Below are 11,859 nucleotides of genomic sequence, written 5' to 3' on the forward strand. Positions count from 1 at the left end.
TGCGGTAAATTTTCTTGTGTTTTTACAACACTGCATTTTACATTCTTTTTTTGGGAGAGGTTTTCTGGCATGTGGATTAGTATGGAAGTATCATTACTGGAACATTAGATTTTTTGCTGGTGTTATTTACTCTTTATATTCCTATACTTATTGTGTACACCCCTTGGTTTGTAAGCTCATCAATCTATTAACTACTACTAATAAAATGTATTACCTGGTAGTCTATTGAAATAAGTAGTAGCATAACTAGAGACCACACACAAACAATGACAATGTATTTGCATCCAAGTTTATTTTGAAATTCCCTACTCCCCCTGTACAAGAAAAAATGACTTTCCACAAAGGCAGCAGTGAACTGTCAGTGATAGTACGTTTCTAGGGAAGGAAAAGAACAAAACAAAACAAAAAAACTTATAGTCACAGTGTGTCTTAAATATTTCTACTGCTGTCATCTTTGGCTGGGTTTTCGGCAGACAGCTTTTCTGTCAAGCCAAATTCCTGGGAAGCAAAGGTTTAAGCCAATAGAGCAGAGCTGTGGGCTTTACATTTTACAGTGCCAATGCAGGAATGTTCTGGACCGTATACCTCTTCTTCATTAACACAAAAGAAAAATAAACAATTAAAACTGAAATAAAAATAACAAGCTGTTTGTGTTCACAACACAAACATATTACCGCCCGGGGAGATGACGACAGTATGTCGAATTTCATAAAATCGTTTAGACAAAAAATAAATCTACAAAAATGGAGCTAGGTAAATATTACACAACAGTAAACATGTTTTTCTTCTTTTCCTTTTTTAAACTCTTCTTTGTTGAACTTCTACACAAAACCAAAATTCTTGGTCTTAATGGCTAGCAGGAGTTTCTGTTTGAGTATCTGTTTTGAAGAGTAGAGTGGCACGTAGAGACGGGAGATGCAGGTGTTGGCTGTGGGGAGGTGCTGGTCGTCTGGAGGCCGGATCGTGATGGAAGGCATCGGCTGGAAGCCCTCCTCGCTGGCTGGCAAAGATGGGCTGGAGGTCCAGAAGTACACCTGAGGAGTACACAAACGACTTTTTTAATCCCGTGTCTGATATACAGGAAACCAAGTACTTGTACACCGAGGCTTTTTAATTTAAGACTGGTGTCTGATCAGTACCCTGTATCAGCAGATACCCACAGCCAAGGTATGGAAAAAGAAAGAATTCCTAATTATGATGGGAGCAGACTTACCAGATCTTGTCTCTCAGTCATGCTCATCTTCTCCACTATGGACCAAAACCAGCGTTTAAACTGGAGAAGTTTGTCTGCATTTTCCCCTGTTGAATGAAGAAGTCTTGAGTCAGTATATGACAGTCAAATGTACAATAGTAAATCCTTTACTGATTAAGATGGACATAAAGCGATGTAGACAGATCAACATACCAGACTCATCGTTGAAGGAGGTGAAGCTAATAAGCATCTGGACATTGACTTCTCCACAGCCGTTGACCAGCAGCCTGAAGTCTTCAGCTGTCAAGTCCTCTAAGGCGTTCTTGGGCAGTACATCGAGCAAGCCCTTCCTCATTGCCTATGAAAGACAGCCGGTGTGAATACACATTTTGATAAATGACAAAGCATTGATCTGCATTCACACAATTTAAGGTTCAGTAAAATTGCCGTTTATACTTACATGAAGCGGCTGCTCAGCAACCACCAGCATTCTGTGCTCTGCGTACCTCCTCACATATTCGTAAACATTGAGGGGAGTTACTGGCATGTTGACCCCTCCAGACAGGAGCTCAACCTGAACAAGGCAGAATGAGATATAAGCTTCACTTAAGTCACCACCTGCACATTAGTTAATTTAACTTGAAGAGAATTTTCAGATGTGTTGCCGCGTTTTTCACCTTGCATCACATACACATTTGCCAGCGCTATTTTTCCATCTTAACAGGACAAGTGACATCTGATACTGCTCAAGTTTGACACTTAGACAGCCAAGTCCATTACCTGTCCAGCTCCTTCCTCTTTGCAGAGATCAATGGCGAAAGCCAAATCCATGGCAGCAAACACTGCTTCGGCTTCACCAGCCTGTGAATGGCGGATCAGCTGCCGCAGGCTCTCATACATAACCGGGTCAAAGAACGCAAAGTCGTGCCAGTTCACCTGCAGTAAAAGAATAATTAGCAATTGAATTATTTAAGAACCAAGCATTATGCAGCAGGTGCATTTTTTTTTTTTTTTTTAAAGGCATATTTTCTACTTACCTTCCTACCAAGCAGCACCTTGATGACATGTCTGTTCAGTGTGATTGGACAGAGTTCATTCTGCAGCAGACATAAGCCCAGTATTCTGCACAGAGAAATACATTGTTTCATACTCTGCTAAGGACACAGCTGATTTCACAAAACATTTTCCTTCTTGAATTTCATTTTTATCCAACCAAACATCATGTAAATCTTTGATTTTTTATTATTACCTTCCAATATTACGGAAGCAGTTGAGTCTGGCCTCTGTATTTTTGCCGGGTCTAGGGGAGTAGAAGCCTCGTTTGCCAGGCTGGTAGAAGAGAGGAGCGTTGTCGTCACCGTCATCTGGGTCGTCCAGCTCCATGTCAACCACACTGCGTGTTGAACCGTGACGTTTGCGGTTCTCCTGCTGCTAAAAATGATTGAACAGAGGAGGGGGGCAGTGTTTATAACAACTTAGTATTAGGATGATCTGTGTTGTGCAAATGTTTCTGTTAAGTGTCAAAGTCATTTTAGTGTGTCGTGGTTTAGCACACTTTGCTAAAATATGGCTAAAATATTTTTAGAAAACAAGAAACTAGTTAACAAATAATGGAAACAGGTTATATATTTTGTTCACTTGTGATTTCTCTGGAGCCTCTGGGAGACCGAGGTCCAGAATACTGTCAGCTCCATTTTCCCTGGGAAAGATAAACAGAATATAGTTAGTTTGCTAAATGGCACCGAGTATGAATATGAAAAAAATACTGTTCTTAATGGATGTATATTCATTAACAGGTACTTTTTTTGCCAGCTAAATGAGCACTTTATTGCCAGAGGCACCCGTGGTGTTGGTGATTTGTCTTACCTTCCATGTGCAATAAGTAGCTCCATGGCCTCTTCTACTCTGGCTCTCAAAGAATCCTCACTAGCTAGCAGCAGCAACAGCTGGGCAGGAGACAGCTCCAGCAACATGCCGGTGATTTTACTGGCGAAAGCCTAAAGACACAAACAACTCCCCTCAGTATGATCAAGGAAAAATTATAAATGCAGACAAGGAAGCAAAACATTATGGATCACTCAAGTTCAACACATTGCAACTATTGTACCTAAAAAGAATTTAAACACTAAACACTGAAGTGATGGAGGAAGTGTGGTTGTCTAAAATGTGTGGGATTCCATCTCTTGGTGTGTAAACTTGTAAACAGAACCTCAAAACTGATCATTAGTTATCAGAAATGTTACTCTGTCTTAATGAAAGAAAACAAACAGATATGCTGATGGTTTATTACCGGCTGCATTGCATGGACTCGTGGATAGAGCCTTTCACCCAGGGCTTGTCTGTGTGCAGGCAGAGGGTCAGGCTCATCACTGGGGTTTCCCTCTGATGACGGCCTGAAAGGCCTGGTGTCTATGGACAGCTGCCTCCTAGAGTCTCTGTTAACATACAAACAGGTTAGCAGACATTTTCTCTAAATATAAAGAAAGGTCATATAGGCTACCAAATAGAGTTTACCTGTCTCGGTCTCTCCGAGATCCTGCTCGAAGCCCACCACTTCTCCTCTCCCTCTCCCGGTCTCTGTTCCTGAGACGCTGCATTAGATCTGCACAAACAAATCGACCAGGGCAAGTTCATTTGTGTTGAAAATATTTTTTGTCAAGTATCTTATGTTGTTGCTACTTTGATGATTTCTTCCATCATCACAAAAACAAAAAGCAAACATTTATTGTAATAATGAACACAAATGTCATAATATGCAGTATGCAGTAGTTTCTATGTATTGTCATACTTGAATTGTAATCGTGATGACACGTACTGCTGGCCTGCATGCCCTTGCTGACGCTCTGAACACAGTCCAGGTTGGGCAGCTTTTCATTGGAAAGGAGGGCCAGAGCGATGGCCGTGTAGAAGCTGCGGGCCACGCCACTGCCCTCTCCAGGCTCATCTTTGAAAGTCACTTTCACCCGGTGTACCGCCATGGGTGTGGTTGTACAACGCCTGCCAAAGTGTGTGTTTAGCTGACGCATAGTCTGTTGTATTAGCTGGTCTCGATCACGGTCCACTTCCAGCGCCAGGTCACGGGACTGCAGGTTCCTCAACTTCTCCATCTCTCGACGGAACTTGGATTCCTTCACCTCAAAGCCGCCAAGCTCTGTGAGGATCTGGTTCAAAACAATGAGGGAACAACAACACGGTCAGTTAAAGCTACATTAAGTTTCATATGCTATAGTAGCAGAGGAGTGTTTTAATTTCAAAGTCTGTATGATTCATTCTGGCTACTCATGGCTCATCGCCTCACACAGGTGATTTTACTCTGAGCAGCATTTCATCTAAGAAGCCATCAAGTACAAAAACGTACAGGGACAAACTCCATTTAAGTATTGAAGTATATGTTGAAGGCATGTTAAAAAAAATAAAATATTTTTTACCGATCCAGGCTCAGCTCCAACATCCTCCATGAAGACACGACCAAAAAGCTCCAGTGAGAGGCGCCAGCGGCCCAGCAGCATGTCGTGTGAGATCATCATCCCCATAAAACTGCAGTGAGGTCTGGACAGAGGACACAATAAACACTATTTTATTCATAAACTCTTTATCTATAATTACATTTTCTGTGTTTGAGAGCAACAGACAGTTTTCACAGCAACCATTCTGACTGGGAAACAGGAAGGGGTTACATGTGCTAATAATGAAGGTTCTAATTAATGCAAGTACAGAGGCTTAATTAATGTGATGACAAACATCTATAGGTGACACCATTTCATATCAAGCTGCTGAGATCAAGGTCAGTCCTCTCTGCAAAAATCAGCCCCACTAAATGCAATGACTGGTTACCTGAACGATGGGAGAGGAGGGCCATCACTCTCAGTGAGGCCAATCTCAGCAAGCAGGCTGCTCTTTAGCTGGGCAGCAAGGTCGTGGGGTGATGGGCCAGGTTTGGAAGCCTCCAGCTCCTGCTCTGCCAGCGACTGGTTCTCGGTGCTCCGCTGGCCTGTCTCCATGCTCATCACATTCTTCAGGTTAGCTGAGTAAGACATCTTAGTGGGCAGGATCTGTTTGAGCAGGAGTCAGAAGTGTCGTTTAGTAATGTGAACAAGTGAACTTCTAAAGATGATGGCAGTGTGGCCACAACAGAATGGAAATGGGACACCGAATACAAACTGTGCTCCAACATCCACACTCGTATGAACACAAGAACACGACCCAACCTACCTGTCCTTTCATAAATCAAATAGCACGGAGATAATGAATCCTTAATAGTCAAGTTATTTTAACTGGGAAAATGCTGCAGTACTTTATTATTTCAGGGAGATTTGTTATGCATGGATATTAGAACACAACTACCAGCGTGATAGCACGGTGTAGAGGAGTGGTATACCTGAGAGGGGGAGGGTAGAGAGGAGCCCATGTTTACCTCCAGGCAGTTCCTGTCCATGGTTGCCTCAGCCAGGCCTTTGGTTGCCATGTACGAGGAAGAGTACAGGCCCTGAGAGGGACGACCAAACAGATCTTCCTTTCTGGCATTGGGCTGTCGAAGAAGAAGCAAAATGTAGTTAAAATCACAAAGGCTGAGTTGCCATTCTATAATGTAAAGACAGCTAAATGTAACAGTTCAAGTGTTTTACATTCTCTAAATAGTGCTGTCATTTTCTTTGCTGCCAAATATCTCTGGCATGTAGTGATACTTGAAGGAGTTCGCACAGAAAACAAGATGAATGCAATGCCACAAAGCTGAGATGACTCATAAACAATACTTAGTATGACACGTAAGGAGGTTAAACATCAGCAGCAAATCTGACCTGCAGGAGGTGGGGCTGGTCTGCCAGAGGGATGGCCTCAGCCAGAGGAACATCGAAGGGATTTGGTGGAATGCACCCCAGGAAAGTCATCGAGTCAGAGCGACGGAAGAAGGGGTGGTTCTGACCCGTCTCAGCTGGAACTGGGTCCTCATCCTTGTCCTGCAGTGTTGAACCTGAAGTGAAAAAGAAACACAGCAGATCTTAAAACAACTATGTAGGTCTTTGATATTTATTATGGACTGACTATAGTTTAGTTGTCATTTAGTCGTTTTATTTTTTTGCCTTACTCTGATTGGTGTCCTCATCATTCTCATGCTCAGAATCTTCATTGTCCAACCCAAGCTCCAAAATCTCTCGATTCCTACAAGTGAAAGTTACGGAGGATAAACATCGTGTTAGACTCACATTTATTCTGAAGGCCCATAAAACAAATCTAATTACCACCCTGTTGTTTGAATGAACTGTATTTTTTGCTCCTAACAGCAGTTGCTTTAGATAAGCTTTCACATAGGATGTGGCATGTACGCGTGGTGCTCTAAAAACTTTGATTTCTATTGCTTGCGTGCAATGGTTTCTTGCTGCGCTGAGCAATCGTGCGACCAATAGAAACAAAGCCTACAGCTGCACTAAGTTCAACCACACGATGAGCGAAAACATTCCATGCGTGTCCAAGTTCGGTGAACTTTTTGACACAAGCTTACATGCATATACAGGGACTTCCAGAGCCCTTAAGTCATTCAACGGTTCTGTGGACCTCAGGAGGAACGCAATGTTGTGGAAACAACACAATCTTCACTAATCGGGATAATTAAAAGCTTTCTTCTTTATGAATGTGCGATACATTTTTTTTTATTAAACATTTTAACATTATACAACACAAACTCTCAGAGGGGATACAAAGTCAGAGACGTGCATGTTTTTAAATGACAGGGAGCAGGTGCATCTAATACACGTAGAGTGGCTGCAAAAAAATTACGTATAAGCAGAGTGGAGCAGCCAGTGCAACACAAAATTTGGGTCCTTCACTCTAGTTAGTGGTCTGTGCAGCACATGCTGTGTCCATAACCTAGCTAATTAGCATCACTTAGGTTTATTTCAGCTGATTTTGCTACAAGTTACTGAAAGTCACACTGAAGCTAGTCTCTTTTAGTGTGGATCCTGTGAACTGTTTAATTAAATATTAATACATTTACTGTCTTATGATTTAATAAACAAAACTGACAAGTATGCAGCCTCTGTGTAAATCCTGAATTGGCATTTTCTATTTTTCATCATTTACCTCTTTCTATCCATCTGTGGCGTGTCCAGGGTGGTCTGCTGATTCATGGCTTTAATCCAGTAGATGAGAGCCTGGAAAACGTAAGCCACATGCTTCAGCGAGCACACGTCCAGCACCGGAAGCACATCAGAGTGCTCATCATTGTGGGAGCGCATCAGTGACAGGGCGTAGTTCAGGAAGTCACCACGTGCAGACATCATGCCTTGACGAGCTGTTAGCAGTGTGGCTGCCCTCCTAAAACAAATACTAAATTAAGTGTGGGAAGCAATCATTTGTTTGCATCATGTAAGAGTAAGTTAACAAAAATCAAGTTCAATTAATTCATTGACCACATTAAGTGAAAAAGTTTACCTGCGTCCTTCCAGAGTGCGGAGGCTGGCCTCCTCTCGAGCAGTCATGCGCTCCCTACGAGCTGAGTGCTGGGAGGCATGGAGCGGGTGACTGGGGTGACCGGGATCTCCAGCAGATGACAAGGCTGAGCCGTATCGCAGCTGAGCCTCAGTGGAATCCATGATGGACACCATCCAGTTCCAGGTGGGAATTAACTTTTCTTCTACATAGTTCTGGTTCACACAAACATTTCACTCTTTGCTCACATAATCGGCTTGATTCCAAATTTTGTTTTGCATTCCTTTTAAAAAGCACTAAATAGTATTTGTGGTAGGGTTGAATATTCTATAGTTATGCATTATGTAAACTATTGCTCTTAGCATTGCACTGTTAATAGTGGAGACTAATCAACATGAACTCCTTCTGCTGAAAACACATAATGCAGATCTTAAAAGACTCCAAGCCATTATACCTGCAGGTTGACAGCATCCTGGTAGGTGAGCTTGACAGCAGCAGGATACTGGGAGTAGACAAGATGATTATATTTGGGAATCAGACTCATGAGGTCTGAGATCTGCCTGATGACAATGCTGTAGGCGCGGGCGAGACTGCTGGCAGACGTCAGGTAGCTGCTGGAGTTGCTGGCCTCCAAAGCTGCCGCCGCTGCAGCGGCACTAGAGCTGATTGCACTTGAGCGCCGCAGGTTAGTGGGGTCAATATATATCAGGCCTGTGGAGCTTGCTGTGGAGGGGGGAGGGGAAATGTTAGTTCTGAGACATTTTAAATTTTCAATTAAAACTGCAGAAGCAGGTGGACATTTGCTGACCGGCTGGTGTTGAGGTGCTGGAGGGAGCGCTTCCCGGTGCCCTTTGGCTGGGGGTGTTTCTCACAGCCCACTGCATGGAGCGAGGAGCCTGAGCTGCACTGTTAGCATGTGATGCATTAGTTGTCCTTTCCAGAGGCTCATCCAGTAGAAACGTCTCCTGGTCAACATCGTCACTTTGGCTGCTGCTGCTGTCTGAGTCACTGGAGTCATTGGACTGAGAGTCATCCTCTGAAAAGAAGGCAGGGACACTGCTGGCACCTTTAAAGTAGGGATGAAGAAAAAAAATAAAGAAGACCAGTTCAATGTTCTCGTATTCAATTTGACCTACCAGTCTTTCGCTTTCACATCAGACTTATCCAAGCAGGAGTGCGGGTTAGTGAATCACACCACTACAAGGCAAAACACCACCAATACGAAACTGGACACACTGAAACACCGATTGAGAACAAAACTGGACACTCTGGTGTTCAGCTTGTGCTAAATCATATATGGTTTCATTTTCTAAATATTTTCAAGTTAAAAAAAAAAATATTCAAAGAGAAAGAACATCAATCTCTAACTTGACAGAATAATCTACAAGAAAGTTTAACATCATCGTTAGTAGCAAATACACTCTTTAGATGACCAAGCAGGAAAAAACCCACACCATTTGGAAAAGCTACAAGTTGATTAGTGTGTTATTTGGATAAAAGACCAACAAAGCTACACTTGTGATGAGGCATTAGTTAAAAATGGCAGACAACAACAGAGAAATGTGAGAAGGGGACGGACTGAAGGAACTCTCAGCAGGAAACTGTGTATGCACTTTGCAAATTCACTCTTGCCCTGATATCTGTATATGCATTAAAGTAAAGAGGAGCTCATACCAAAAATAGGAAATGCCAAGGACACCCTACTGCCTGCAAATGAAATACATTTGGTATTCAGCCAGGGACCACTTTTCCTTCTCTGCTGTATCATTATCTCTCCAAATATAAAATCCCCACAATCCACAACGCTGACTGTCGAGCATTGTGACTGTCTGATTTACAAACAAAATTTATTTTTGCAAGCGATTAGACCAAATTAGACCGATTCAACACAAAAATGGTTACGATTTCAGTCAAAGGGAGTGACAGTTTAAAAAAAAAAAAAAAGAGGGGGGGGGGGGGGGGGGGGGTGTGTCATAAAACATTGAGATTTTCAGGGTTTTTTAACGCAATTAAGGTATTAGGTAAAAGGTGATGGTTTACATAAAAGCAGTTGACTAACCTGCTTCAGAACCAGCAGTAGCTGCTGTAACAACGCTCCTGCGACCGCTGGCGTTGTCCTGATTGCTGTGGTTGCTTTCGCTGTCGCTCTCTGTTTCAGCTGCTGCCAACAGGTCCAACTCCATGTCACTTCCTAAAAAACAGACATGACCCCATCCTAAACTCATCTGACTTTGATTCATAAAGATGAACAACTCCAACTATATCTTACCATCCTCGTCGTGCTCATCGTGCTGGCCTTCTGCTTCAGCATTTTCCTCTCCCTGCTCTTCCTGGTCGTCGTGATGGTCTTCCTCCCCAGCTACACCCTCTACAACTTCAACCTGTTAGACACACAACAGATTGTCCAATAAAAAAAAACAAAAAACTTTGTGGCAAGACATACCTGAAATTCTACAGTAACAGGAGGACAGAAAAAAATACAAATATGAATAGGGTAAGATTGTGGGCTTTAGCCTCAGAAACAGTAACCAACATGCAGTGCACACATGCACATCCAGAATTCATTATGGCTCTAATGATTTAATAATGAGGCTCCCCACCTCTTCCACATCTGCTGATACAATGTCATCCTGCTCCTCATCTCTTCCTCTGACAGGCTGAGACTGGCTGCTGCGCCGGGGTTGAGGGTTCCTGATGATATAAGAGGCAGCTGTCTGGCTGGAGCTGGAAATGTTAAACACAAGCTCATTAAATTAAATAAATAAGAAAAAAAAAAGGAGAGTGGATTCTAATTATCCATAATTTAAGTACATTTTACAAACTACTTTATCACTCCACTTGCAATGATACAAAGTCAAGAAAACCAACTAACCTGCTGGACTGGTCAGGTGAGGGTCGTGGTGGCAGCGGTTCAACAGAGAAAAGCTCCTCGCTGCCCTGAACAGCATCAATGCTGGTGCTGGCCAAAGTGAAAGGAGCGGTCGGTCTTGCAATACCCATTCGCACTGGGACAATTAGTGACTCTGCTACATTACACAGCTCCTCCACAGCATAGGGCAGCAGAGCCTGGAAAACACGCCGACATTTCCCAATGGGCTGAGGGATGAAATTGCTGTGTGAGGAGAAATAGAGAAGAATTGAGAAATGGTTGTATTACATAAGAAAATCTTGTCTAACTGGTATCAAGTATGTCAGCAAATTATAAACAAGCTTTAGCCTTGGGCCGTTCTTTTCATTTGTTCTGGTATAACCTTAAGTGGGATTTATGCTACTTGTATAGGCCATTGGTGGCTCTACATAAATTTAACACACATTAGTCTAAAACTGAGCTGTTCTCAAAAACCTTAAAGTCGATTATCCAGTTCTTGACTACTAGGTCAATGATGACACTAAAACTGTCATAAAAGAAAGCAGGGACTTTTAAATGCAACTTCATCCCCAGCTTTTTACAGTAGATTACTTCAATGTTAAATCCACGACAGAAAACCCTTCTGAAACCCTAAAGCGTAACCCAACGTGCTGCTACCTGCAAAATCAAACCGTACAGGTATAAATGCTGGTAACAGCTGCTTGATGGTCATGGATTCAAAGCAGAATTGTAAATTAAACAGATTAATGTAGACAAGAGATTATTTAAAAAGAAAAAAAAGAAAAGTGTTCTTCAAATTGTGTTCTTACTTTTTCTTTTTTGATGATGCCATCTCCACACTGAGGATGACAAAAACTCGGGCCACAGAGCGCAAGAACCTTCTGGTGACGTTAATAGCCTCCTCTCTCCGACCGGGTGTGTACTTGTTCTGCAGCTCCTTTACCAGAGTACCCAGTAACGTATCTATGAACTAATACAGCAGGGAGATAAAACACCCGATGAGGATTGTCATGCATGAATACAAGTCAGTAAGTTACAGAGTGACCAATCCCAAATAAAATATGTTACCAGGGTTACTTATTTACACTGAATGTGAATTTTACACTGTGTGCACTGGAAACGGAAGACTAACTGCACTTACAGTGATGTCAGGAGCACACTTGACAATGAGGCAGTGAGTAAAACAGTCAAGGCGAATGGTGCCACTCTGCTGATTCAAGTAGACCTGCTCTTCAGGTAGGAGGTGAGCAATTCTGCTGCTGGCACTAAGTCTGGGAAACAAGAAATACAGGATTGAGATACAAGCTACACAAATTACTACATCACAGCTATAGTTGATTGAATATTTGATTTGGATTATAACACACCATTT

General features: G+C 42.5%; 1 protein-coding gene across 9 annotated transcripts in view; it reads right to left on the reverse strand.

Moving 5' to 3' along the window:
- Positions 1-273: 273 nt before the first annotated feature.
- The window catches only part of ubr5 (ubiquitin protein ligase E3 component n-recognin 5), a 30,912-nt gene continuing 19,326 nt past the window's right edge, over positions 274-11,859 (reverse strand). For 3 of the 9 annotated variants that reach the window (XM_084942981.1, XM_084942975.1, XM_084942972.1), the window contains 27 exons: positions 11,629-11,758; positions 11,297-11,457; positions 10,491-10,730; positions 10,219-10,342; positions 9,888-9,999; positions 9,678-9,809; positions 8,427-8,684; positions 8,073-8,341; positions 7,622-7,833; positions 7,271-7,516; positions 6,279-6,352; positions 5,992-6,164; positions 5,571-5,720; positions 5,027-5,244; positions 4,621-4,741; positions 3,981-4,353; positions 3,707-3,794; positions 3,483-3,627; positions 3,059-3,189; positions 2,831-2,891; positions 2,442-2,623; positions 2,230-2,314; positions 1,973-2,128; positions 1,653-1,766; positions 1,406-1,550; positions 1,214-1,299; positions 274-1,034 (listed from right to left, as the gene is read on the reverse strand). In XM_084942981.1, coding sequence (XP_084799107.1) covers positions 822-1,034; positions 1,214-1,299; positions 1,406-1,550; positions 1,653-1,766; positions 1,973-2,128; positions 2,230-2,314; positions 2,442-2,623; positions 2,831-2,891; positions 3,059-3,189; positions 3,483-3,627; positions 3,707-3,794; positions 3,981-4,353; positions 4,621-4,741; positions 5,027-5,244; positions 5,571-5,720; positions 5,992-6,164; positions 6,279-6,352; positions 7,271-7,516; positions 7,622-7,833; positions 8,073-8,341; positions 8,427-8,684; positions 9,678-9,809; positions 9,888-9,999; positions 10,219-10,342; positions 10,491-10,730; positions 11,297-11,457; positions 11,629-11,758 — 4,399 coding nt within the window. In that variant the 3' untranslated portion in view covers positions 274-821. The remainder of the gene's footprint in view (positions 1,035-1,213; positions 1,300-1,405; positions 1,551-1,652; positions 1,767-1,972; positions 2,129-2,229; positions 2,315-2,441; positions 2,624-2,830; positions 2,892-3,058; positions 3,190-3,482; positions 3,628-3,706; positions 3,795-3,980; positions 4,354-4,620; positions 4,742-5,026; positions 5,245-5,570; positions 5,721-5,991; positions 6,165-6,278; positions 6,353-7,270; positions 7,517-7,621; positions 7,834-8,072; positions 8,342-8,426; positions 8,685-9,677; positions 9,810-9,887; positions 10,000-10,218; positions 10,343-10,490; positions 10,731-11,296; positions 11,458-11,628; positions 11,759-11,859) is intronic. The other 6 variants (XM_084942973.1, XM_084942979.1, XM_084942978.1 and 3 more) reach the window with 6 other exon arrangements.

Source organism: Perissodus microlepis, chromosome 11 (assembly GCF_051167445.1).
Source record: "Perissodus microlepis isolate ML-2025 ecotype Zambia chromosome 11, ASM5116744v1, whole genome shotgun sequence".
Taxonomy (NCBI): domain Eukaryota; kingdom Metazoa; phylum Chordata; class Actinopteri; order Cichliformes; family Cichlidae; genus Perissodus; species Perissodus microlepis.